This window comes from Ursus maritimus, unplaced genomic scaffold, assembly GCF_017311325.1.
Source record: "Ursus maritimus isolate PB19 unplaced genomic scaffold, ASM1731132v1 scaffold_9, whole genome shotgun sequence".
NCBI lineage: Eukaryota > Metazoa > Chordata > Mammalia > Carnivora > Ursidae > Ursus > Ursus maritimus.
This window is the reverse complement of record NW_024427107.1, coordinates 17,287,972-17,312,606: the sequence shown is the minus strand read 5'-3', so window position 1 is coordinate 17,312,606 and position 24,635 is coordinate 17,287,972. Positions and strand designations below refer to the sequence as shown.

The 24,635-nt window shown below is 41.3% G+C and overlaps 1 protein-coding gene across 2 annotated transcripts in view; it reads right to left on the bottom strand.

Annotated features, from left to right (window-relative positions):
• Positions 1-13,978: 13,978 nt before the first annotated feature.
• Positions 13,979-24,635, bottom strand: part of ADHFE1 (alcohol dehydrogenase iron containing 1) — a 33,317-nt gene continuing 22,660 nt past the window's right edge. For both annotated transcript variants that reach the window (XM_008706771.2, XM_040626099.1), the window contains 2 exons: positions 23,099-23,256; positions 13,979-16,499 (listed from right to left, as the gene is read on the bottom strand). In XM_008706771.2, the coding sequence (XP_008704993.2) occupies positions 16,416-16,499; positions 23,099-23,256 (242 nt within the window). In that variant the 3' untranslated portion in view covers positions 13,979-16,415. The remainder of the gene's footprint in view (positions 16,500-23,098; positions 23,257-24,635) is intronic.

Genomic DNA, 24,635 nt, shown 5'->3' with positions numbered 1-24,635 from the left:
TCTGACCAAGACGCTGTGGGTGTGACAGAAAGAGAGGAGTTAAAGATGGCACCAGGAAAAGGCTGAAAAAGGAAGCGATTTGGGGGGCAGATCATGTTGCAGATCCAGTTCCCAGGAAGCTGACTCGGAGATGAAATTTGCAGGGAACAAGTTTGCTGGTCAGTGCTTGCAGGATCAACACCTGGGGTGAAGTGAAGGAAGTGGGGTCAGGCAGAGGAAGTTGCTGGGATGCCATGTAGTCCCAACGAGGAGCTCAGCCAACCCCAGGAAGGAACCTGGAGGCTGGGCAGCCTTCAGACTTACCCCAATTGGGTCAAGGTAGTCGGTCAGGTCTCCTAATTGATCTCCTACTTGCCTGGCAGCGGTTGGAGGCCACCTTGGGAAGCGTGTGATCTTGGGCGAGGTAGTTCTCCCCAGCGGAGCCAGCTCTGGCGGGGAGTCAGCAGTGAGCTGTCAGCTGCCAACACTCAGCAGCTGGGGGAGGAGAACCTGGTCAGGAGCTCAATTTCAGACCTGAAGTTTGATATTTAAGGGAGACAGTAAATGACTCTTGTTCCTTTTCTGATACCAGGGGACTGTACCGTCTCTCAGTTCCTTCAAGGTGGCTCTCAACCCACACTGTTCCCACGCTTACCCTGAAGCAGTAGAGCAGTGCTGTCCCATAGAGATCTCATTCTAGCCACACATCTAATTTAAAACATTGTAGTAGTCACGCTCAAAAAGTTCAAAGAAATAAGGGACATTAACTTCAATAATATCTGTTATTTAATCTAAAAGATCCAAAATATTATCATTTTAATAGGTAATCAATATAAAAATCCTAATGAGATATTTGCCTTTTTTATGCTAAGTCTTCAAAATCTGGTATGCACTCTACACTTACATTGCAGCCCATTTCAGCTTGGACGGGTCACATTTCAAGGGCTCCGTAGCCGTGTGTGGCTAGTGGTCACCATATCAGACAGCACAGTTCTAGAGGTTCTCCAACCTGCTAGATCTCCACTGGCCCTTGTGCTTTGCACTTGACATTCTCACTTTCAGCATCACTTCTACTGGAAGATTCCCAAGGCAGGTCAGGGGGCCATATTCCATTGCAGTACTACGCTGAGGAGTGATTGCTTGTTTATTTGTCTGCCTGTCCAACAGAAGCCGTGTGCCCTGCTCATTGTGGCAACCCCTGTGACCAGGAAAGTATTGGGCACAAAGTACATACCCAGTGATTTTATTATGAGTAAATGATAGCAACTCTATGTGTATATAATTTGGGAGTCAGGAGGCTAATAGAGGCACAGATTTTTCTCTCTTTCTCTTCTTCCGGCCTTGCAACAATATCAGGATTGATGGAGACGTACCTAGACCGTCCTCTGGAAATCCAGCTGAACTTGAGACAGTGTGCCGTGGGTGGCATTAAGAGGCTTTACCTAACAGAAATGAACTGAACAGTCCTTTGAACAGAGCACTATCACTTTCCTTTTGTTGTTTTCCTTTTCCTTTGTTCTTTCATTTTCCATCTCTTTGACAACAGCCCCCAAATTAAAGCACCCAAGACTGAGCATCCATGAAAAGAAGCCACAAGATGCAGAAGTGATGGTGACAATAGGTAACTCACTGCAGTGGAAAATCAAAAGGGTGAGGGGTGGAGAGACTCTTGGGACTTCACAAACACAATAATCTCCCGGCATTAGGGTTTGGGCTGCAAGTGATGTGGGTTCTTGAACACCCATGGCGGGTGTTGCCTGATCTCCCTCTGAAATGTGTTGCTTTCCTCTTTGGTGATAATGGCTTACTTGCCTTGTTACATGCTTGAACTGTTGTGTGAGCGTAGCTTCTTTCTTTTTCTTTAAGAGAGAATTTGGCAAAAAATGTTCATGCTAAATAATGGAAACTCCCATTTTCCAGTTATCTTCAAATTTAAAAAAACCCTTTTCATTATGAATAATTTTAAACATCCAAAGGGAAGGAGATCGTATAAGGAACTCTCAAGTTCCCATCACCAAGGTTTAACAAGAATCAACACATGAGCAATCTTTTTCATCTATATCTCTGCCCACTACTCCCCCCACCTATCCAGTGTATTTTGAAACCAATTCCAGATAGCATAGATATGAGATATCATCTACAAATATTTAAGCATGCATCTGAAAGAGGTTTTGTTTTGTTTTGTTTAAGCTTGGAAAAATGACTTTGGCTTCCCTTGCTACCTCTGTTTTTTTGGTGAGATCAGAATTGCAAATCAGGTATCTATGCTCAACGTTATGGTACATTCTTAAGTATTTAAGCGGCTGGCGAGTTAATGACATGAGCAACCAGAGTTGCTATTAGCCTTGATTTATGAAGCCACATGTTCACCTTGTATGACGGATGTCATTAACATCGGGCGTGGAGGGCTCATTCATCTGTCTCTGCCCAGCGCTCTTCAGTCATGAACGCACTCAACAGATGGGGAATTTCATGGCCACAAATGGAATTGTTTATCCTCTCATTGTTCCCGTGTCAGCAATCAAACTAAATCCATTACCCACCAATAAAAAGATCAGCCTGCTGCCAATTCAGCCATGGAAGGAACGGAAGCTATGTTGAAGGGATTTAGAGTTTTAGAGGGGATAAAAAAGTAATAAGCCCCATAAAAGTTAAGACCCGAGAGAAGAGTTTGAGTCTCTCATTCTAAAGCTGAAGGTTTTAAGGGATTTAAAAGGGAAGGCCTAGAAATTCAATCTTTTCTGTAACATAAAATATACTCTGGAGACCTCTTATTATAAATATTGCATAGCTTTTATTGTGTGTTGATGGCTTTATTTAATTTAAAAAAATCAAAAGCACTCAAGTTGGGCTTTGAAGAAAAAGGAAATGTCAGATTCATAATGGAAAAGCTGCTAAGAAGTTAATGGTGTTACTAATGGTAGGAAGATATTCTTTTGTGTAGATAAATAGTTGTCTATTCTTTACAAAGTTGTCCCTCATTGGCCTAGATAGGGGGATTCTCTGCGCATTGATCTGTAAGAGGGCGCCCCTAAATTCTGTGGACCCCCCACGCTGCTCTCCCAACATTCTTAGTGGACCAGGACTTTAAAAGTCATATCCTAGAACACTTTTTGCTTTTTGCCAGGTTGTTTTTATATCAGTACATAACATAACGGACAAGAGATGTTTGTTCTCCTGGTCATTAGTTGTAGCGGAGGATCTGGGGCACGTAGGCTTTGCATTTATTTAGTTGAAAAGTTTGAGACTTTGGCCAATGAAAAATCAGATTGTCTGAGTAGGAAAAAATCAGACCAGTTGTTTCATTCTCTCCTTCCCATTCTTTGCTGCCAAGTTATTGATAACTTACTGCTGTATATGCCAGCTTTCATGTTAGGTGATAAGGATCTAGAGAGGATTAAGGCAAAGTCTTTTACCCTCGTCAACAGATTAGAGGGGGAGCTAGACAAGACAATAAATGATTGCACAAAGAATAAGACGTATTTACACCACAGAGTGATAAGTAGAGGCACGCAGAGAATGTCATGGGCAGAGGAGACCTCAACGAGTGTTCCTTGATGCCACTAGGGAGGAGGGTGAAGCTGCAGTGAAGGGTCCACATGGGGACAAGAGGCTGGTCAGGGAGGCAGGGGCAAGATCCTGCCAGCCTTGCCAGTCTGCTATGGGCTATGTGCCTTCTCTTGAAGGAGTTTAATTAAAGGAAAGACATGGTCAGACAATTTGGGTTTTACATAAACCATCCTGGGTCCAGTGTGGAGAATGGATTGCAGGGGGTTAAGAAATGGAGGCAGGGAAGCCATTAAGAAGGTAACTGCAGTGGTCTGGGGGGGGGGGGTGGTGGTGGCCTGAACCAAGGGGGCTGTGTATGTGTTTGGGGTGAAGAGGAAGGTGTAATAACGACTCATAAGGTTGTTGAAATGACAACATTGAAAAATATATAAAGTGCTTAGAATAGAACTTGTATAATCTACACTCAGTTAATGTTAACTCATATTTCTTTTTCTTCTTTGGGAATGAGTAGTTCCCAGTGGTCATAACATCGCACAGAGGAAGAATAGAGAGAGGGGTAGGAGGAGAAGGGAGAATCAGGGTATTGGAAGAAAGGGCACTGTAGTGAGAAGAGAGTGTTTTCCCCAGTGTCTCCTGGAGTCTCTGCCCTGCGGGGAAACCTTACCTGTGGAAGAGACTTTATGATGAAGGAAGGGTGAGCTTGGTGTTGGAGGTGTTGGAGGTCTTGTGAGGTGGTAGGAGGTGATAGGAGTTTGGGGAACCCTGAGGTCAAAGTTACTCAGACAGGAAAGCCTACCCTCCCTGGGCAGCCATTGTGGCTGAGTCTGTTTATTCCATTAAGCAGTGTGTGAAGGATTTACTCTTTTTTTTTTCTGGATGACCAGCTTCTGCCATTTTTTCTGTTCTGATATTCCATGATATTTATTTTTGATAATTTTCAGTCAATGTTACAGTCTGGCTGAGGCAGGTAGATGATTTGGTTTAAGGAACTCTTTCTACTTCTGGAAAGTAAAAAGTACTTTCTACTAGAAGCTTCTATATAAGATACAAACAATGTTACAGTCTGGCTGAGGCAGGTAGATGATTTGGTTTAAGGAACTCTTTCTACTTCTGGAAAGTAAAAAGTACTTTCTACTAGAAGCTTCTATATAACATACAAGCAATGTTAGATTTGTCCAAGAAATCAGGATAATGGTTTCTTTCTTTCTTTCTTTCTTTCTTTCTTTCTTTCTTTCTTTCTTTCTTTCTTTCCTTTTTCCTTCTTTCCTTCCATTTAGCCATTTAATCAACAAATATTATTGAGCTACTCTAACATTGGTGAGATATTTTACCAACCTGTGGGCTGTGGCTTCTTCAGGAACCAAGCTGCAAATGCACTGATCTGTTTCCCCTGCTGAATTATGTGCTTCTTTGGAGGCAGGGGACTCTCTTCTATCCATCTTTGTATTCCCAGAACCTGACACAGGATTTCACACTGAGTGGTTGTTAAGAGGGAGATCTGTGTCTATGTTCAAATTACTCACTACCTCTTGCTAGCAGTGTGACCATGGTCAATTATACAGCTCTCTGAGGCTTGATATTATCATCTGTAAAATGGGGATAATAACAATATCCACCTCATTAGGCTGTTTTGAGCAATTAAATAACATAACACACCTGAAGCACTTATAGTGCCTGGCCCTGAAGGGTTCAACCATGTTATCAGTATTAGTTTTACAGTAAATGTTATTGAACTGATTCCCCAGGGCTTAGTGTACATCTATGAGTTTGCGTGGAAGTTTAGGCATGACAGTTTACCTCTTGGAGTCTCTAGTTTAAAAGGTTTATCTGAAGACTGGAAATTATAATACCCGCATAGGTACTTTAACAGGATTATAATGGAAATGGAAAAGATTGCTTTATCTATTAATTATGAAAATAACATAACTCCAGTAAATTATCTAAGCATAAACATCAGAGAAAAATAAAAGCTACTATGTTATTATATTATTTTTAGAAGATGACACAGATTCTTTTAGCTCATAAGGAGCACCTCTAAAACTCTACAGCTAACCTTATGGTTATAGTCTGGATGCTTTTCTCCTAGGATCAGGAACAAGGCAAGGATATCTGTTCTCATTGCTCTTATTCAACATAGTACTGGAAGTTCTAGCCAGTGCCATAAAGCAAGAAAAAACAAATAAAAGGTGTACATATTAGAAATGAGGAAATCAAACTGTCCCTATTTACAGATAACATAATTGCCTATGTAGAAAATCTCAAGGAATCAGCAATGTTGCAGGATATAAGATACACGTGCAAAAATCAATCACAGTTCTGTACACTAACAATGAATATGTGGAAACAGAATTTTTTAAAAATGGTGTAAAGAAAATGAAACTTAGGTATAAAAGTAACAAAACATGCCTATGAACTGTGTCCTAAAAATTACAAATGCTGATGAAATGAAATGCTGATCTAAATCAGTAGAGGGGCACCTGCATGGCCCAGTCACTTAAACATCCGACTCTTGATTTTGGCTCATGTCATGATCTCAGGGTCATGAGATCAACTGCATTAGGCTCTATGCTGGGCATGGAGCCTGCTTAAGAATCCTCTCTCTCCCTCTACCCCTGCCCCCCAACCCTGCTCACGCTTTCTATCTCTCAAGAAAAAAAAAATTAACTCAAAATGGATCATGGACTTAAATGTAAAACTAAAACTATTAGGGAAAAATTTAGGGTAGTATCATAGACCTCTATGGCTAATCAGAGTTCTTAGACTTCACACCAAAAGCATGATGCATAAAAGGAAAAAAAAAGATACATTGGATCTCATCAAATTAAAACTTTTTGCTCTGTGAAAAAGCTCCCTGTAAGAAGATGAAAAGACAAGCAGTGGATTGGAGAAAGCATTTGCAAACCACATATTTGTCAAAGGACTTATATCCGGAATATATAAAGAATTTTCAAAACTCAACAGTAAAAAAAATAATCCAATTAGAAAATAGGCAAAAGACATGAACAGACATTTTAGCAAAGAGGATCTACAGATGGCAAATCAGCACTTGAAAAGATGTTCAACATCATTAGCCATTAGAGAAATGCAAATGAAAACGGCAATGGGAGCTCACTACATGCCTCCCAGAATGGCTAAAATATAAAACAGTGGTAACAGTGAATGCTCGTGGGATGTGGAGAAACTCACACGTTTCTGGTGGGAATGTAAAATGGTGCAGCCCCCTGAAACAGTTTGGCAGTTTCTTACATAACTAAACAAGTGCTTACCATATGGCATTCTTAGACATTTAACCCAGAGAAACGAAAACTTATGTTCATCCAGAAACCTGTACACGATTTTTCATAGCAGCGTTTATTTGTAATAGCCCCAAGCTGGAATCAGTCAAAATGTCCTTCAGTGGCTGAACGGTTAACTGTGGTACATCCACACCGTGGAATACAACTTACTAATAAAGAAGAAGGAACTATTGGTACACAGAATAGCCTGGATGAATCTCCGGAGAACTATGCTGAGTGGAAAAAAAGCCAATCTCAAAAGATTTCATGCTTAAAATGCACAAAGTTACAGAAATAGATTAGTAGTTGCCAGGGACTGGGGAGGGAGAGAAGTGGCTATGGCTCTAAGAGGGTAGGTAGCACAGGGCATCCTTGTGACAGAACTGTTCTGTATTTGAGCTGTAGTGGTGGTCATGTGAATCTGTGCCATGTGACAAAATGTGATAGAACTGAGTACACACACAAATGAGCTCATGTAAAATTGGTGAAACTGAATAAGGCAGAAGGAGTGTATCAGTGTCAGTTTCCTGGTTGTGATATTACACTGCAGTTGTGCAAGGTGTTACCATGGGGGGAAACGGTGTGAAGGTATACGGGATCTCTCTCTGCGTTCTTTCTTTCAATTGCATTTGAATTATTTCCAAATAAAAGTTACAAAAAATACTGAGAAAGAAGGAAGAAATATTAGCTTATTTATAATGATCTTTTTTATTATTCTATAATTGTTATCAGGAACGACTTAATCTAACTTCTTGTCCAAGTGACCGATCTATAATACAGTTCTGTCTCTGGCACCCCAGCTCATCCCTGATGGTTTCTACCACCTTTCTGGGTACGTTCCAAGTTCCAACAAGGCACCAGGATTGCGCCATGTTTACTTCTCCAGCCTCAACTTGCCATGTCTTGCATCTGATACCCAGCAATACTGAACTGTGGAAAACTCTCTGCTTACTCCATTTTTACTCTGTGTTATCGTTCCTGCTGTTCATTGTCCCTGGAATGTCCTACCTCCCATCTAACTCCGTCTTTCCTTCACAGTTCAACACAGGAGTCACCTCCTTCATGAAGCCTTTCCAATTTGTTTTTTATCACTGTGCTTGCTATACTGTTTTAAAATTATAATCTTAATTTCCCGTAGTTTGAATCAGGCTTGGTTTGGTGTTGAATTTTGCAAAAGCATCACAGCAAAAGTCTGACCTGCAGAAATAATTTTAAAACAATCTATGTCATTATTGCCATCCTAAGAAACTCCAAAGGGGATTCCATTCATAACACACAGCCAAACTTTAAGAACCAAACCAAACCACTCTCTCCTTATTTATTTTCCAGTGCCCTGCTTGTGGGCTGCCCCTAATCTCTCCCTCTCTGCTCACCTCCCCTAAGACTCTCTCTACACTCAGCTTGCTGTCTCAAGCCTTTTCTTCTCTTTCTTGCCTCTGGATTTACTACTTCCTTTTCTGCTAGTGGCTCTTAGCCCTTTCTGATGTAAATCCTTCAAGACTGTCATTGGCCAGCAACTCCTAGTTTACTAGGGTTACCATAACAAAATCCACAGACTGGGCAGCTTAAACAACAGAATTTTATTTCCTCACAGTTCTGGAGGCTAGGAGTCCAAGCTCAGGTGGCAACAGGTTTGGTTTCTCCTGAGGCCTCTCTCCTTGGCCCACCTTCTCACTGTGTCCTCCCATGGTCTTTCTTCTGTGTGCATGCGTCTCTGTATTTCTTTTGTGTCCAAATTTCCTCTTCTTAGAAGGACACCAGTCAGACTGGATTAAGGTCCACACATAGGACCCCTTTTAACATAATACCTTTTTATAGGCCCTACCTTCAAATACAGTCACATGTAGAAGGAGTTAGGGCTTTAACATATGAATTTTGGGGAAACAATTCAGTCCATCATACTGGGTAACAATTCAGTCCACCCAAGAACGGTGGGGGAATCCAAGCTAACAAAGATAATATTCCTCCTATTGGCCAGACTGGGGCATAGAGGGTAATCAATGAAAGTTTGGGACGTGCTCCATCTCTCTCCCTCCACAAAGTTAGGGAATATCTTTTTCTACTCAATTTTCAGTCAAACATTTTAAATCTATAGATTTTGATGTTTCAGTAGCATGACAGGGGACCAGCCCTCCCGGACTGTGCTCGCTCATTTCTGGTGAGATCATCCAAAATCCTTTATCAAGGGTGTGAAAATTAACCAAAGGAGAGTTCATTTAGAATAGAGTTGGAGGCCAGCAGGGGGCGCTCTTAGGCCCCACCCCGTGTCAGTTGCAGACCCACCAGGAAGCCTCAGACCTCTCAGTGAACACTACTTTACTATCCCGGCTGGAGGAGGAGAGGTTTTCCTCCTCCCTCAGCAGCAGCCCAGCCAATGAGAGACAGTTACAACTCAGCCAATGAAAAGCCACTATCCTTTAAACTCCCAGTTTAGCCCAATGGGCTTTTTGTTCAGAACAGCCCTCCCAACCGTCCTCGTCTCCGCGGGTCTGCGTGCATGCTCACGCCTGTGAGGTAGCGTGCTTGTCCTTGGTGGCGCTTCTTTGCCATTTCGAAGTAAAACCATGTTTTGCGGGTAGAATAACTGGCAGTTTTATTTTTTAAGGCTAACAAGGGCATATGGGAGGGAAGTAAGGCTGAATGTCAACAGGAGAGCCGGAACGGGGAGCCCCGTGGTGCCGGGGAGTGAGCGGCAGGACCCCTGCGTGGTTTTTTCCTAACTGGATGTAAGTAGCTGTCCTTTTCTTCATCTTGGCGCTTTTGCCCTTGAAGCACCGTTTGATTTGTATCCAAGGAGCTACTTTACCAATAATTTCAGGCATTACCATATATGTATTCACTCTTTCTACATCCCCTTTCCCATAAAAATGAAAACTTTTCACAACATAGCTTTTAAAATAGGAATATAACGAGGAGTATTTTTCTTTTCTTTTCTGTTTTTCTTTTCTTTTCTTTTCTTTAAGTAGGCTCCCAATGCAGGGCTTGAACTCAGGACCCAGAGATCAAGACCTGAGCTGAGATCAAGAGTTGGACATTTAATTGACTAAGCCACCCGGCACCCCTAGTTTCTTTTCTAAGCAGATTAGACAAGACAGTTTTAGCGGCTTGGTAACCTAGTAGCTGGGGGTCTTATAGCCTTTATACTGATTATACTGAAATGAAACTTGGTACTCTGGTACTTGGTATACTTTTTAATAGTCTCGTCATGGTTGAAGCAAATACCATCAAGGCTAGAGTCATAAGCAAGTGTCTCCTTTTTGCTCAGGCTTCGATGGGCACATCCTGAAAGGTCTCAGCCTGAAACGGAGGTGGAAACGAGAGGCGGGAGCTGCAGGGCGAGCCAGTCTTGGTGGGGAAGAGGCGCGGCAGCGCTCCGGCGGCAGTTCCCAGGCTGGTGGAGAAGTCCCGAGGTAAGTTTCGTGTCCTGACCCTCCTCAGGGGCTCACCGTCTTGCCACACACTGTGTAGAACTAGTTCCAGCTGAAATCTGAGCCAGCTAAGGTTGAAATGTGAGAAAATTGCAGTCCTTTCAAAGTGTGATTCCTGGAGCAGCAGCAGCACCTTGGAGCCAGTTAGAAGTGCAGATTCTCACTCCCCGCCTGGACCTATTGAATCAGAAACTCTGGGGACCAGGCCCAGCAACCCATGTTTTACTAAGCCCTCCAGAAGCTTCTGATGCACGTTGAAGGTTGAGACCACTGCTTGGTTTCTGTCACCATCTATGCCAAGAGGCCGCCAAACAGGCCCAAGTGCTGTTTAACTTTCCTAAAGCAAATTGACGTAACAGCAGTCGCCTGGGTTCCAACCCCGGTTGACAGGAGTTGAATTTCTTGGGGGTAGGAGGAAAGGACTGATCTATATCTTTAACTAGCGTCCCAGGTACTTCTTGTTCTGAGGGAAGTTTGGAAGCCCTTAGTATACAACTGACGTCACTGTAGTGATCTTCTAGTCAGCTGCTGGGATGAAAGTCTTCCTGCAAGCTTAGCATTCAGGAAAGGGAAGAGAAGTAACATTTACTGAGCAAGGACTGTGGGCCAGCCACTGTTCTAGACATTTCACATACATTACTTCCTATTGATGTTTATAACAACCCTATGAGGTAAAGTTTGTGCTCAGAAAATCTAAGTGTTTACCGTAGGTTGCTCAGTAAGAAACACGGCTGGGATTCACCCCCAAGGTAGCTCTGTGACCTCTAATACCCTTCTGTGTGGCCACCAGCATGGCCAGCTCAACTTCTCTCTGCCATGTCAAGGGCTCACAGGACCTTCTTTTTCTCTTCTCCTTTTTCCCTTTTAATGAAGTAGAATTCTCTATTCCACAAATACTTATGGGGCCCCTACTGTGTTCAAGGTATTGTGTTGTACACAAGTGTATACAGTGTTTAAATGCAATTCAAGAAGCTCTCAGACAACAGAAGGCGCTTGAAAGGCAGTGAACTTGGTGGCTGGGAATGCAAGGTTAGGATGACCTTGGAACTGAGTGCTAGTCCCACCCTTACTAGCTGTGTGAAGTTGGCAGTTTTTTTTTTTTTAAACTTAGTTTCCTCATTTGTGTAAAGACATAGGAATGCCTCTCTCACAGTGGGCAAACCCTTGATAAAGGGCCTGGCACAGGTTGAGGGCCCAGTAAATGGCTCAGTAAATAAACTGTTATTGTCTTTAGTTTATTATTGTTGCCAGCTGTGGTAGATGCCCTAATAAATTGGCCTCCACATTTCATAAGAGTTGATATTTATATTTGTAAAGTGACAATAGTTTGGTTAACTATTCCAAAAAAAAAATACTACTAAATGTCATATTCCTATAATCATTCTCTAGCCCCTTCAGATCACCTCTACCTGCAGAACCCCAATCCTCCTCTCCCCAAATCCATGGTCTCCTTCTTCCTTTGGGAAAATATTTTGTTAAGGTACTGAGCTGTGTACAGAGTATATAATGGTTAAAGGAGATGTGAGAAATGAACAAAAATTAGCCTGTCCTTACTCAGGTGGCCACTCCAGCCTGGTGGTACTCTTTGGACATCTTTCCATTTGTATGTTGCCTTACAAACACTTCTCTCCTATGCAGTGCTTGGTTCATATTGGTCTCCAGCAAATGTTGCCAAAGCCACATAGGACCAATGTGCATAATTAAGATTTGAGAGGTTTTTGATTAAAGGGGCAACTTAGACCCTGGGGAGGGATCTTGCTGGAGAAGGTTGTTGGTTACCTCCTCCCAGTGCAGCAATCCTTGCACTTACAGACCAGGATGGTTCTAGAATCGCCTTATAGAAAAGGATATTTATGTGTCCCTCTGGGTCTTTTTTTTTTGGCCAGGAAAATGGGGGACCATGAATAACACAAGCCCATAGGTTTAGGGTCCCATGGAAGGTTCTAGAAGGAAAAAAATGTGACAAACGTAGTCTTGGTGATCTACAGTTTAACTTAAGTAACACTGAAGTTTCATAATTTTATTTGAAAATTTTAATCTGTTTCTGTCCATGTGAAGTGTATATCAGATATACTGATATAAAAGAAGAAAACACAGGTGACTCTTGCAGGCCTGCACAAATAGCCTAGCCCTGGTCATCCATGTGAGCTCTGTTTCATTTCTTGCTGACTTACACTACTATTTATTTTGAAAAGAAGATTGAAGGAGAGGGGACACAAAGTTAAGACAATAGTGGAGTATAAGCAGTTTGACAGTATGAATCAAAAGTCATAAAAATGTCCATATTCTGATATAAAAATTCAATTCGGGGATTAACCTAAGAAGTTAATTTAGAATATGGGGAGGAAAGCCACATACACATTATTCATTGCTATGTCATTGGTAGGGGTCAAAATTTGGAAGCAATCTTGATGCCCTATAATAAGGATAAATGTTTAAATTTCTATTCAACAAAACATTGTGTACCTTTAAAAAGAATGATTATGAAGATTATGTGGCAACGTAGAAAATACTTAAAATGTCATGCCTTAAGGGAAATGAGCTGGAAATTACACCACCCAAATGAAAAAGATGGAGAGAGGAAGTATATCAAATGATAGCAGCTGTGTTTGGGTAATGGCATGATGGTGGTTATTTTCTCCTTTTCGCTCATGATTATTTTAATTAGTTTCCAATTTTATAAATTGGAAAACCAATTAAAAATACCCAAATTAAAAAGGCAATACTTGAAGCCAGAAAGAGTGAAGTAGGGTTACTTTAAAGTTGGCTGTTCTGCATGGAGCTTCATGAGGGATTTCACATGGGACAAAATCGCAAACAGTTATTGCAGTTGGGGGGCGGGCGGTGGTATACATTTATTCCGAGAGTTGTTGGGGTGATTGGAAAGACAGTGGAATAATAGTAACAGAAACTAGACCCTCCCACCCCCAGCTGCCAGTAATTCAACCTAGGGCTTCAAGAAGCAATTTCTGCCCATTCAAAGTGCAGCTTATCCCTGGAGACTACCTCGGGCAGACCATTGTGATGGTGATGACGATGGCGGGGTTGTGGGCCCACCTCCACCACAGCTCCCGGAGGGTCAGGCGTTTGATGGAAGGCCTGGGCAGCTGTCTCGGCTTGGGGTTGCTGGTCATCAGAGACAAGGCAGCATGTGCAATGTTGACCTGGAGGTGAACAGTCCCCTTTCTCAGACACACTCCCTGGAGGCAACCGTCCCTCATTAGGGTACAGTTTCTAATCCAAACAACCATTAATCTTTCTCAGGGTTAAAAGGCCAGGAAAGCAAGTTTTGCTCTCTATTTTGATACTGTACTTGTATTTTACAAGAGCAGACTTACTTCACTGACCACTGGAGAACACCCCCCAGCTGTGTCCACAGCTGTGCAAAAATGCCAAGCCCAGCACAGCCCTCCTGGTGCATGGGGAAGGGAAAGGAGTGCAAAACGAGTAGGCTGTTTATTGTGGCACTTGACAAAAATCATAAACATGATGTACTTGAAACAAATTAGTGTTCTGTATCATTAAACAAGTTAGGATGCACATGTATTTAAAGTGAAAATTCCACCAAATATGATAGTTTTGTGAAAGTGATATTCTACAAACTTTTGAATACTATTCTTTTAATTTTTCTTGCCTTTGCAAGAAAAGTTATCCATATAAATGAGCTGTAACCCCTGAGAACTTTTTGGACTTTTAAAGGTAATCAATAAAAAATAGGATTTGACTTAGAAAAATGTGCTTGTTGTCTCAGAAATGTCAGTGTTTGGTTTACAGAAAGGGGCTGAATTTCTTATCTCACACTCTTTTAATAGCTGGTAAGTCAAGAAACACATCTTTTCCATATTCTCAAGTTGTAAGGACCAACATGATGGGTATTAAGATAAAAAACATGAAGCCTTCCTAAATCTGTTTCTTCATGCTTGACCTTTAAATCCTTCCTGTACAGAGTCATCATCGGTATGAATACCAAACACTCCTCCTGGTGAGTCACATTTAGACATCTGGCTACTGGTAGTAAAGGCAGAGAACATTTAAGAGAGATCGAGAATGAATTTTTATGTCTCAAATTATTTTACATTAAATCTCCCAAACTCAAAATCACACATTAAGGACTATGGAATACATAAAATCTAGGCACAGCATTTTCAAGCTGGAAGAGGCCTTGGTCGAATAAAGTAAAACCCAAGACAGACCAAGGGATTGGAGTGGAGCCCATGGCCCTTGACCCTTAATCTAATGATGGTATATCACCTCGTAGAATATAAGAGTTCTAGAACTTACCTGGACTTTTTTGGGAGGGTGGGTTGAGGGGAGACATATATATGTTTTTGCTGTGCCAAATGTATTTTGAGACATTAACAACTTTTAGTAAAGTTTCTTGAAGGATCTCAGATTGGCAGAGAGTTTCGCTGTACTCTCCATCTCACAGCTTCTGTCTTCAGAATCCATGAGACTCTTGAAATGCCGGAGGAAATTTTAGCTAGATGTGGTCTGCAAGGTACAACTGAAATTCTGTTAGTGTTGTCCTATGCTTGCCTTTTGGGCACTTAGTATAAATAATTTGAATGTTCTGTAGGAATTAAAACTATACCCTAATGATATCATTTCTAAGTCAAAAATATATTCACGCATATAATAAAAAACATAAACCAAAATTTTAACAGTGGCTCTCTTCTGGATGGTGCAGTATGAACAAATATTTCCTTTTGTGTTTATCTTTGTATTACCAGTTTTTGGTACTGACCATATTTTATGTTTATAGTTAGAGAAAGCTCTATAAACATTATTTCAATGTTATTTAAAAGATCTCAAGGAACTAAAGACCTCTATACAGATAAAGTGGGTCTGGCCAGGTTGAAGGCAAGTAAGGCACTTCTCTTCCGTTTTTTTAAAATCCTGATGTAATTATATATACATTACGTATTTGATTAAAAGTTTAATTCAATTTTAAAAAATGAATAAATCCATAAGTACACTGAGATCCAGACTGCCAAAGCTTGAGCAGGCAAAAACCACCAGTGTGGTAACCTTTATGAGGAGAAATGAGCTGTAGAAGTTTCTGCAGGCTGGGGATAACAGAGAGGCAGACTATCATACTGCTTAGATTCTGCTTGCAAGTCTGAAGTCTATAAACTACAACCCTGCTGGCTTTTGAATTAATTTATTCTGAACACTGAGCACATCTTTCCAAAGAGGGAGTTACCATATAGGATGTTAGTGTTTTTCTCAAAAAAACAATTTATGTACCTGAGGATCGGTCTCTAATATTTTACCTCTTTGGGTCTGTCTTAAACTTTGAATATTAGTTACTAGTATTTTTATAAATTAAGATGAATCTGACCTAAAACAATAAAGTGGTATTTGTCTCTGTTCTCTGGCCCCTTTATTTTTTTGGTCCTTTTAAAATCAGAAAATATGTTCTTGTTGTAACAAATCCAAAACAACACAGATGTTTATGAAATAAAAATAGGAAGTATAAAATATAAAGTGAATATTTTCTCTTAATTCTCTATACTCCAGATTCCATTTCTCCATTGATAACTTTTAATATTTTGATGTGTATCCTTCTTTTCTCTCTCTACAGACCTATATTCAGATATAATTTCAAAAGTAAAAATCAGACCATGCAAATAAATATTTGTTCTGCTTTTTTTCCATTTAGCAGCACATCGCGGGCATATTTCCAATAGATTTATCTCATTCTTATTGATAGCATGATAGCATTCCATTATTTAATATACTATGATTTATTTATCTTTATACTATTAACAAATATTTAGGTTCTTTCAGATATTTTATCAGGATAAGTGCTGCCAGAAACATCCTTGCCATATTTCTTAACACACTTGTGCTAATATTTCTATAGGATAAATTTGTAGACTAGGGATTACTGGGGATTGGGTATGTGCATTTAAGTTTTTGATAGATACTGAATTTTTGCCCATTTGATAAATAGAGCGGTGGCAATCTGTGGGGCTTGGGACAGGAACACGGATGCCTAAAATCTAGCCCAAGTTCCAACATAGTGGGCATTTTTCCACCAGTTTATGGAAATAGCTTGATTTTGAGCATCAGGGAATCTTCTGCAGGATAAGTTTATATCACATTCAGACTGGTATCAGTTGTGTTACACATGGAGATGAAAAGACGAAGTTCTGGCTAGTTCGGCTTCTGTTGTCAGGACTGTGATGGCCAGTGGTAATTCTTTCAATGAGAATGAAGATTAATACAGTTTCATTGAAGCTTCAAACAGAGCAGACAGATCCTCTTCTGACTGAGGGCGTGGTGCAAGCTTGGTGACCCTTTCCTGAAACAGGAAACAGAAGAATTTACCCAGGGCTTTGAAAAGATAGTTTCTAAAAGCTACTAGGTTACGTGAGTTAACTTGGCCATAAGAAACAATGACTTGATAGTAGTCCTGTCTTTAAAAATCCTATTTCTTGTTTGCTTCATACTAGCTGATCCCTAACTCAGAAGTTCATCAGGTGACGCCTCTTTCCCACAAAGCTTTCAAAAGCCATTGCCTTTGCCTTATGTTCCGGCAACAGCCTTCTGCCCCAAGTACAGAACCGATGAACCTTGGGTAAAACACCTCCTGTAATGGCCAAACTACATTGAATGCAGCCTTGGCCAGGTAGGCTCTCTGCGCAGAGAGCACGGTCCCAGGCATAGCAGGAGCTGCCAAGGAAAATAGAACCGGGTTGTCCTTCACTTCAAAGACCGTGTATTTCATAACTTGGACTTAAGGTATATTCAAAAAGACTTCATTAGGACATCAACTTTCAGGCTACAGACAACAAGTGACTCCTTTTTAATATTACCTAAGGTTTTATTTCTACCTTCCTAAATGAATTCAGTGACTTGCTCAATTTCCCCAGTGTTATTGAGTGGAGTCAGCAAAGAGGCACACCCTATTGCTATTTATACCCCCATCAGTGTCTCCTTAGTCCCAATGGGACAGGAGATTAAAAGGTACTGTAATGACTACCTTGTGTCCAGATTTCTGGGCCTAAATGAAATTAAGATATATGCCAGTGTTTTGGTTCCATTCTCATGGGTCTCTTGGTTTGTTTTCTTATGATAAGTAATTGTGTGGGAGCATACCTGGTATATGAGGCATCTCCACGAGGGCAAGGCTGTACCCACTCTTCATGCCCAGTGCTCGACACACAGTACATAGGTGTCCGACAGTTATTTGTTGAATTAACGAAAATGGTGGTGGCGGGCATCTCAAAATTCACATATGTAAGACAGAACTATGACTCTACCTGCCTCCCATTTTTCTCATCTCAGCAGTGACACCCAGTCACTCAGGGAAAAGCCTAGGAGTCCTCTTGATTCCTTTTTCCCTTCTCTGCTAGTTTAATCCACCAGCAAATTTGTCAGATCTACCTCCAAAGTAAACCTCAATCTGACCACTTATCAGCTTCTGTTCCACGCCAACCCAAGTCTAAGTCATCCTGACTCCCCCCTCCAAAAGTCTGTTTCCACTTTTGCTCTACTCTCTCCCCCTAGAGGCCATTCTCCACACAGCAGCCAGAGTGATAACTTTTTTCCCCGCCAGTGTAAATTTGTTCATATCATTACTTGCTGAATGCTCTCTGATGACTTTCCATTGCAATGACAAGACCATGGCCTCTAATGCCACTCTGTTCTGGCCCTGCTGCTCACCTCAGCTCTGACTCGTCTCCCATCAGTTCTTCTCACTTAGTCCCACCATCCCCTCTCAGTCCCACGAAAATGCTCCTCTTCCTCCTGTCTCAGGCCTTTCCCCTCTGCCCAGAGCGCTACTCCCAGATGTCTTCTCCCAGCTCTTAACAGGGCTACCTTCACCTCTAGTCAGAAACCTCTGTGACCACCTTTGCTGGAGTTCCTGCCATACTGTCCCGCGTTTAATCACTGTCTTATTACCCATGTTTCCCTTCATACCACTAATCATTATCTGAAATGATTTCATGTGTATTTTCTTTATATATTTGATTAGATGCACATTGTCTGTCTTCTCTAGAATGTAAGCTCCATGAGGGAGTGAAGAGACTTTATTTTCCTCTTCCTTGTATCCCATTCAATGCATGGTATATAGTAGGACCTCAGCAAGTATTTGTAAGGTAAAAGGAAGAATGAAGATAGGAAGGAGGTATTAAAAAATTAACTCAAAACAGGCCTAAATGTAGACTTAAATCTAAGAGCTAAAACCAAAACTCTTAGAAGAAAACCGGAAAATTTCACGATGTTAGATGTGGCAGTAATTTCTTGGATATGACACCAAAAACACAGGCAATAAAAAAATAGGACTACATCAAAATGTAAAACTTATGTATCAAAGGACACTCTCAAGAGAGTTGAAAAGACAACTCAGATAGAATGTGGAAAGTATTTGCAAATTATAGATCTGATACGGGGTTAATAACTAGAATATATAAATAATTACTACAACTCAACAGCAGAAAACCCCAGACAAACCAACTCAAAAATAGGCAAAAGATTTGAATAGATATTTCTTTAATGAAGATATATAAATAGCCACTAAACACATGAAAAGATGCTCAACATCTTTAGTCATCAGCAAAATGCAATTCAAAACCACAATGAGTTCTCACTTCTCATCCATCAGGATAGCTATCCAAAAAATGGAAAATAAGAAATCTTGGTGAAGATGTGGAGAAACTGGAACCCTCATGCATTGTTGGTGGGATGTAAACTGATGCAGCCTCTATGGAAAACAGTTTGGCAGTTCCTCAACAAGTTAAACAGAGAATTACCCTATGATCCTGCAATTTTATTCCTAGGTATATAACCAATTGAACTGAAAGCAGGGACTAAAACATATTTGTATACCAGTGTTCATAGTAGCACTATTTACAATAGCCAGAAGGTGGAAACAAACCCAGTGTCCATCTGCAGATGAATGGATAAGCAACAGGTGGTATATCCATGCACTGGAACATTACTCAGCCATAATAAGGAATGAAATTCGGACACATTAAAGATTTATGCTAAGTGAAGACACTGTGCAGACACAAAAGGACAAGTGTTGTATGATTCCTCTTATATGAGGTACCTGCAATAGGCAAATTCATAGAGACAAAATAGAACAGAGGTTATTGGGCTGGGAAAGGGGAGTTACTGTTTCACCATTAAGCAATAGAGCAGAGCTTCTATTTGAAATGATTTCAAAGTTCTGGAAATGGATAGTAGTGATGGTTGCACAACACTAAATGTACTCAATGGCATGGAATTGTACACTTAAAAGTAAGTGGTTAAAATAGTAAATTTTATGTTAAGTATATTTTACCATGATTAAAAAATAATTAGGAAGGATGGATGGACAGAATGGAGAAGGATGGGGGGACATGCTGATAAGTATGGGTAAAACCAAAGTAAAATTTTACACTGCAGCAGATCTTCAAAGACTCCAAAGAAATTTGAAAATCCAAAGCAAGGCAGAGACTTGTTCATGGTGGCGTATGTCTATGTTGGTGGCAGGGTCAAGAACTGAAGTTCAGCATTTGCTATGGCTGACAATTCCTGCCACACCATTCTGTTTATAACAGGAGAGAATCTTCTCTGATGAGCTCAGAGGCCCTTAAAACGATCCTGTTCATCTTTGGTGAAGTAGTTCAGGAGTCTCCAAAGTACTTGAGGCCAAGCTGATCTGAGTTTCTCTTTCACATGTCTAATACCCTGGGACAGGTTAAGTGAGGACAGGGATGTAAAGTTTGTGATCTGTCCCCACTCCTATCATTTATGCCATATAAAAGCTAAACTCTCCGAATTAAGATGTGTTCGGCAATGTGCTATTATTTATAGACGTGTAAGACCGAAGGACAACTGATTAACGTGGGCACTGAAATAAATCCTGACTTCCACTTTTAGCACATTCATAAAATAACAACATTTCAGCTGGCCTCTCTGCCAGGGAGTGGAAGTGCTCATTTTGGTAGACGGCTCTCCTCAGAAATGAAATGTTTTGATTTGAAATGTAAATGTTTTTTTCCAGAGGTTTCAGAAACCCCCACTTGGAAGATTAATTTATTCTTGCCTGCTCCCCTTGCAGCCTTGCTATGGCAGTTGGAAGCCTCCGTACACAGGGCTGCTGTTTGCTGCCATCAGTATGGGATGTGGTGTTTGGTCAAGAATACTGGCCTGGTTGTTCCTTCCAGAGAAAACTGATCCCTCCTTGCTGAACATAAAAGAAGCTTTATCAAATGTCGACTACGTACATAACCTTTCTGGCAGTATTCTTTGCAGCAACCAGTCTGTCCCTCTCACTACCTTAAATCCTGTAGATACTAATAAGTGAAGATTAGCCTGCTGCATGTGTAAAATTCTGAAGTTGCCATAGCAGTCCTGTAAAATGTTCACTGCTGCCAAAAATACCAAACAAAAAACCCCACAGTTTTTCTTCATCTGCAGAACAGACAGCTTTATTGCTACAATTCCTCCGAAAGTCCTGTCAATCTCCCCTGCCCTCTCCATATATAGAGCACATTGACTCAATTACCTGGACTCCAAAATGGAACCAGTGCTAGTTTATTAAAATTAACTATGCCTCTCCCAATCACAGACACATGATTTTAAAAGCAGCATTCACGTTGGGGCTGCCTTTTGAATACAGCTTGCGGAGATCCTCACCTACTCCTTTATGGACATGACTTGTATTCAAAAGACCCAATTTACCTTGCATCTTTTGTGAAACTAAGAAATTAGTTTTGTCTAATTAAGGGTTTGCTATCTGTGATTTCCCCCATATGATACGTGCACTGAGGCATTGAATATGATACCTAATAAATGTGCCATTTTAGTGGATGGTCTCAAATGTTAGTCTGGATCTGTTGCTATCTGGAACAGTTTCTGAAAGTAAAAGACTGAGCACAGTAGAATTTAAACAGTAAACACTTGCCAACGTGTGCTGATGGCTGGAAGATGCGTTGCCACTAGCAATTAAATGGCCAGTTTTATCTGAAAATCATGGATACCATCCCTGCAGATTGACAAACACACATTCCTGAGCAAGCAGAACTTTTCAGAACCCCTCTTGCAAAACGGACTCTATCTCTGGAACCATGCTATCAGAGGCAGTGGCCATGTCAAAACCGTGGTGACCACTTGGCTTTCATGGCTTCTTGTCATTAGGTGAGTCCTATTCAGTGTAAGGAAACCTCTGAAAAAGTTACCGCCATTCAGCCAATATGCTCATCTGTGCAGAAGACTTTGGAAGAGAGAGGGCTGCGGGTATGTGTTCATTTAACACGTTTACTAGCCTGTGCTGGGTGCAGTCGAGGATGGGTGAGCAAAACATGTCCTTGTACTCATGGAATTTATGGTCTAGTAGGTTTGGATAAAATAACTGTGTTGGTCATATTTTTTGGCTATTTAGTCCTTCAGACTTGTTGGTTAGAACTAAGGGTTGGTGAGAGCCTAGGAGCTCAACTACACTTTGAGATGTTTCTTTTTTTTCATTCATTGATATTTTTAGATGCAACTGAGTCTACTGGATCTGAGTCTAACTCAGGGAAAATGCCGGCCCATGGGCCATGTTTGGTTTGTTCAGTGGGTAACTGGAATACAATACAAACATCCAGATTGTTGATTTTTTGTTGGAAATTGGAAGCTCTACCAATTGGATTTTTGTTGGAAATTGGAAGCTCAATGCTGGGACCTGAATTTCTGCTTGGGTATAATATTGTAGCTACAAAGACACTCACCCAATGAGATGGATTATGAGCTTTCCAGTACACCAAAGTCCCCACCACTCCCTGCTACTTTAAATTACTTTGTTCATTGCTATTACCTACCTACCTCCTGAGGACACGTGAGTCTGTTAACCCAATCCCTACAAGTATTATCTCATGTGAGTGGTGAGGTCTTCAACATTCTAAGCAGTTGCCAAGTGGGGAAGAAGCTAGTGTGAGGCCTTTGTTTAACCAGAGTAGGGTGAGGGAAAAGCACTGCTGCTTATGGTTAGCGGGAATCTGTGCGGGGGGCGGGGGGTATTCTAGTTGTTAACTCTATTTCAGAGTCCGTGATAGATCCATGCTTGCCTTAACTTTGGGTAGAAGTGCCTTTCCCTCATGTGCTTACAGTGTTTAAGTGATCCACATCTTTCCTGTTTTAGACAGGAGGACTAGTGTGATGTGGTCCAAAACCTGAGAGCTCGTGGCTCTGGCTCTATTTTACGGTGAGTTGCAGTGAACGGGGGTCTTAGCCTATTAGGACCTGATGCTATAGCACAAGGGTATCTGATCCAAAATGTAAGGTGCAATGGGAAGGTAAATTCTCTTCATAAGAAACTTGGAGGGGAAACTCTACATCTATTATGATTCTACCCAATAACGGTTGGCAGCTCAGTTTAAATTCTTTAGTGACATTTAAGTAAATAAGACCCAAAGTGACACAGATATGTATATATATGTAACTGTATAAAATACTCTCCCAGATACGTTAAAAAGTGATTTTATAATAGTATAGATTTAAAGGCCATGCCTATTTTTCACAAAATAGTAGGAATTTATAACCCTTGTAATATAAAATAATATAGTGGTCCTTTTGGAACAGCTTCGGGTAGTTTTATGGAGGGCTCTTAAAAGAGCAGAAATGGTAAAAAGGGAAATTTTGCCATACCTCAAGACAAATGTGGTAGTTTTTACCTTGAGTTTTTATAAAAGACCCTTTCAGTTGTATCATAAAAGCTCCAAAAAAGCCACAGTTTTATGGAAGAAAAGGTGAGGGAGCCTGGCCTCTTCCCACAGGGGAAGAGAAGAGCTGTTGTCTGGTGTGGAGGAGACCTGAAAGCTGCTGGAGGACCCCTGGGTTTTCCTCTCCCCTAAGACACCCCAGGTGTACCATGTTTTCCCAGCAGCTTCATGGTTCTCAGAAGGGAGTGAGGATGACTGCATCTCTTACCTGGGGCAGCGTTCCTTTCACTAATGCAGGGATATCAGCCTTGGAGTAACCAATGGCAGCTAGGCCATCATCAACATCCAGATCGTATAAGAATTTCCGGAGTGTGTCTGCCAAAATAGGCCCAGCATCTGCGATCCTGGCAGTGCGGGTGTGAGCTCCTAGAAGACACAAAGTGCTGACTGTAGAGAGAGAGGGTGTCATTCAGTCACAAGATAGCTGACTGTATAACCTACTGCGGCCTCCCTCCCACCAAGGACAAGGGCGCTGCTGTGCCTCCACATGGAGGCCAGCCCAGCAATCAACCCTGCAGGACACAGATGGGCCAGGCCAGCTTGCAGAACCCTGAGATCCTTTGCAGAGGCGTTGGCTGAGGCTAACCTGGCTTTCACATTGCCAATGGGCCGCTCGCCCCTGGTGTGGTGGGAAGAAGAGGAACTGAGCCAGAAAAGAAGCACAGGGAGGAGACCAAAAAAGAAGGCTGGTGTTTGGATGAGGAGGAAGGAGCATTTGCAGGAGAAAACACAGCTTATGTAACTTTCAAGGCTTGGAATTTGCTGACATCTAGAGGTATATGTGTTCAGTGTCTTTTCTCACACCAACATCTTAGGAAAGAAGACCAACCCCTTGCAAACACCTTGTGAGGCAAGGACATTTAGAGGTACAAAAGCTCCAACACTGACTGCGCCAAAGGAGGAAAATGACAAAAATGGATTATGTGTGGCCAGGGAAGGAAATACTTTCTCTCTATTGCTATAAAACTTCTTATTTTGGGCTCCGTTGCCAAAGGGCAGGGCGAGTGCCTCTAAATAAATATCATAGAACCAGTCAGACAGAACCAAGAATGCAAAGACCCTCAGAAAATAGTATTTACTCTGTAGGTAATAATGATGTTGGTGAAGGGGGAAGAAGGTTGCCAAGGGGTGGAAATTTGGACACGATTAGTAATCAATACATGAGATTGTAGAGACATGAGTGTGGAAGAGCTAGGGGTTCTGCCCTCAGGCAGGGTAGCAGTGGGAGTTCCCAGACCCTTAGCTCTCCAGCTCCTCGTCCGTTCTGGTTGAACACATCACCGCTAGGAAGTGAAGCATGTGACAAACAGATGTGGCGTAAGTTATTATCCAGAATGCCTCATGTTGAGTCAAAGCCCATGTGTAGTTATGTCCCTACTGAAGCACACTATTCAATTAGTTTTAACCTTTTTCTTCTATGACAGCAAGAACTGTTTCAGTAATCCAGGAAAAGGTATAAATGGAACCAGATACGGGGCTAGTTGGGCGGGTGGCTGGATGCAAGGTAAACCTTGCCTGACAAGACCAGTCTGTATTACACAGTGGCAACTGAAATATGGATTAGGTGGAAAGGTGACACGATACAAGGTTTATGAGGTTTTTATGTTCCTGGGATTGCTGCCATAAAACACACCATCAAAGCCTCTGGGTTTTCCTGTGAAGTATTTTAGAAAAAAAGAGAGGGTAGGAAAAAGAATAAATTGTTATAAAGCTAAGAAAATCTAAGATTACATAGGGAATTAAAA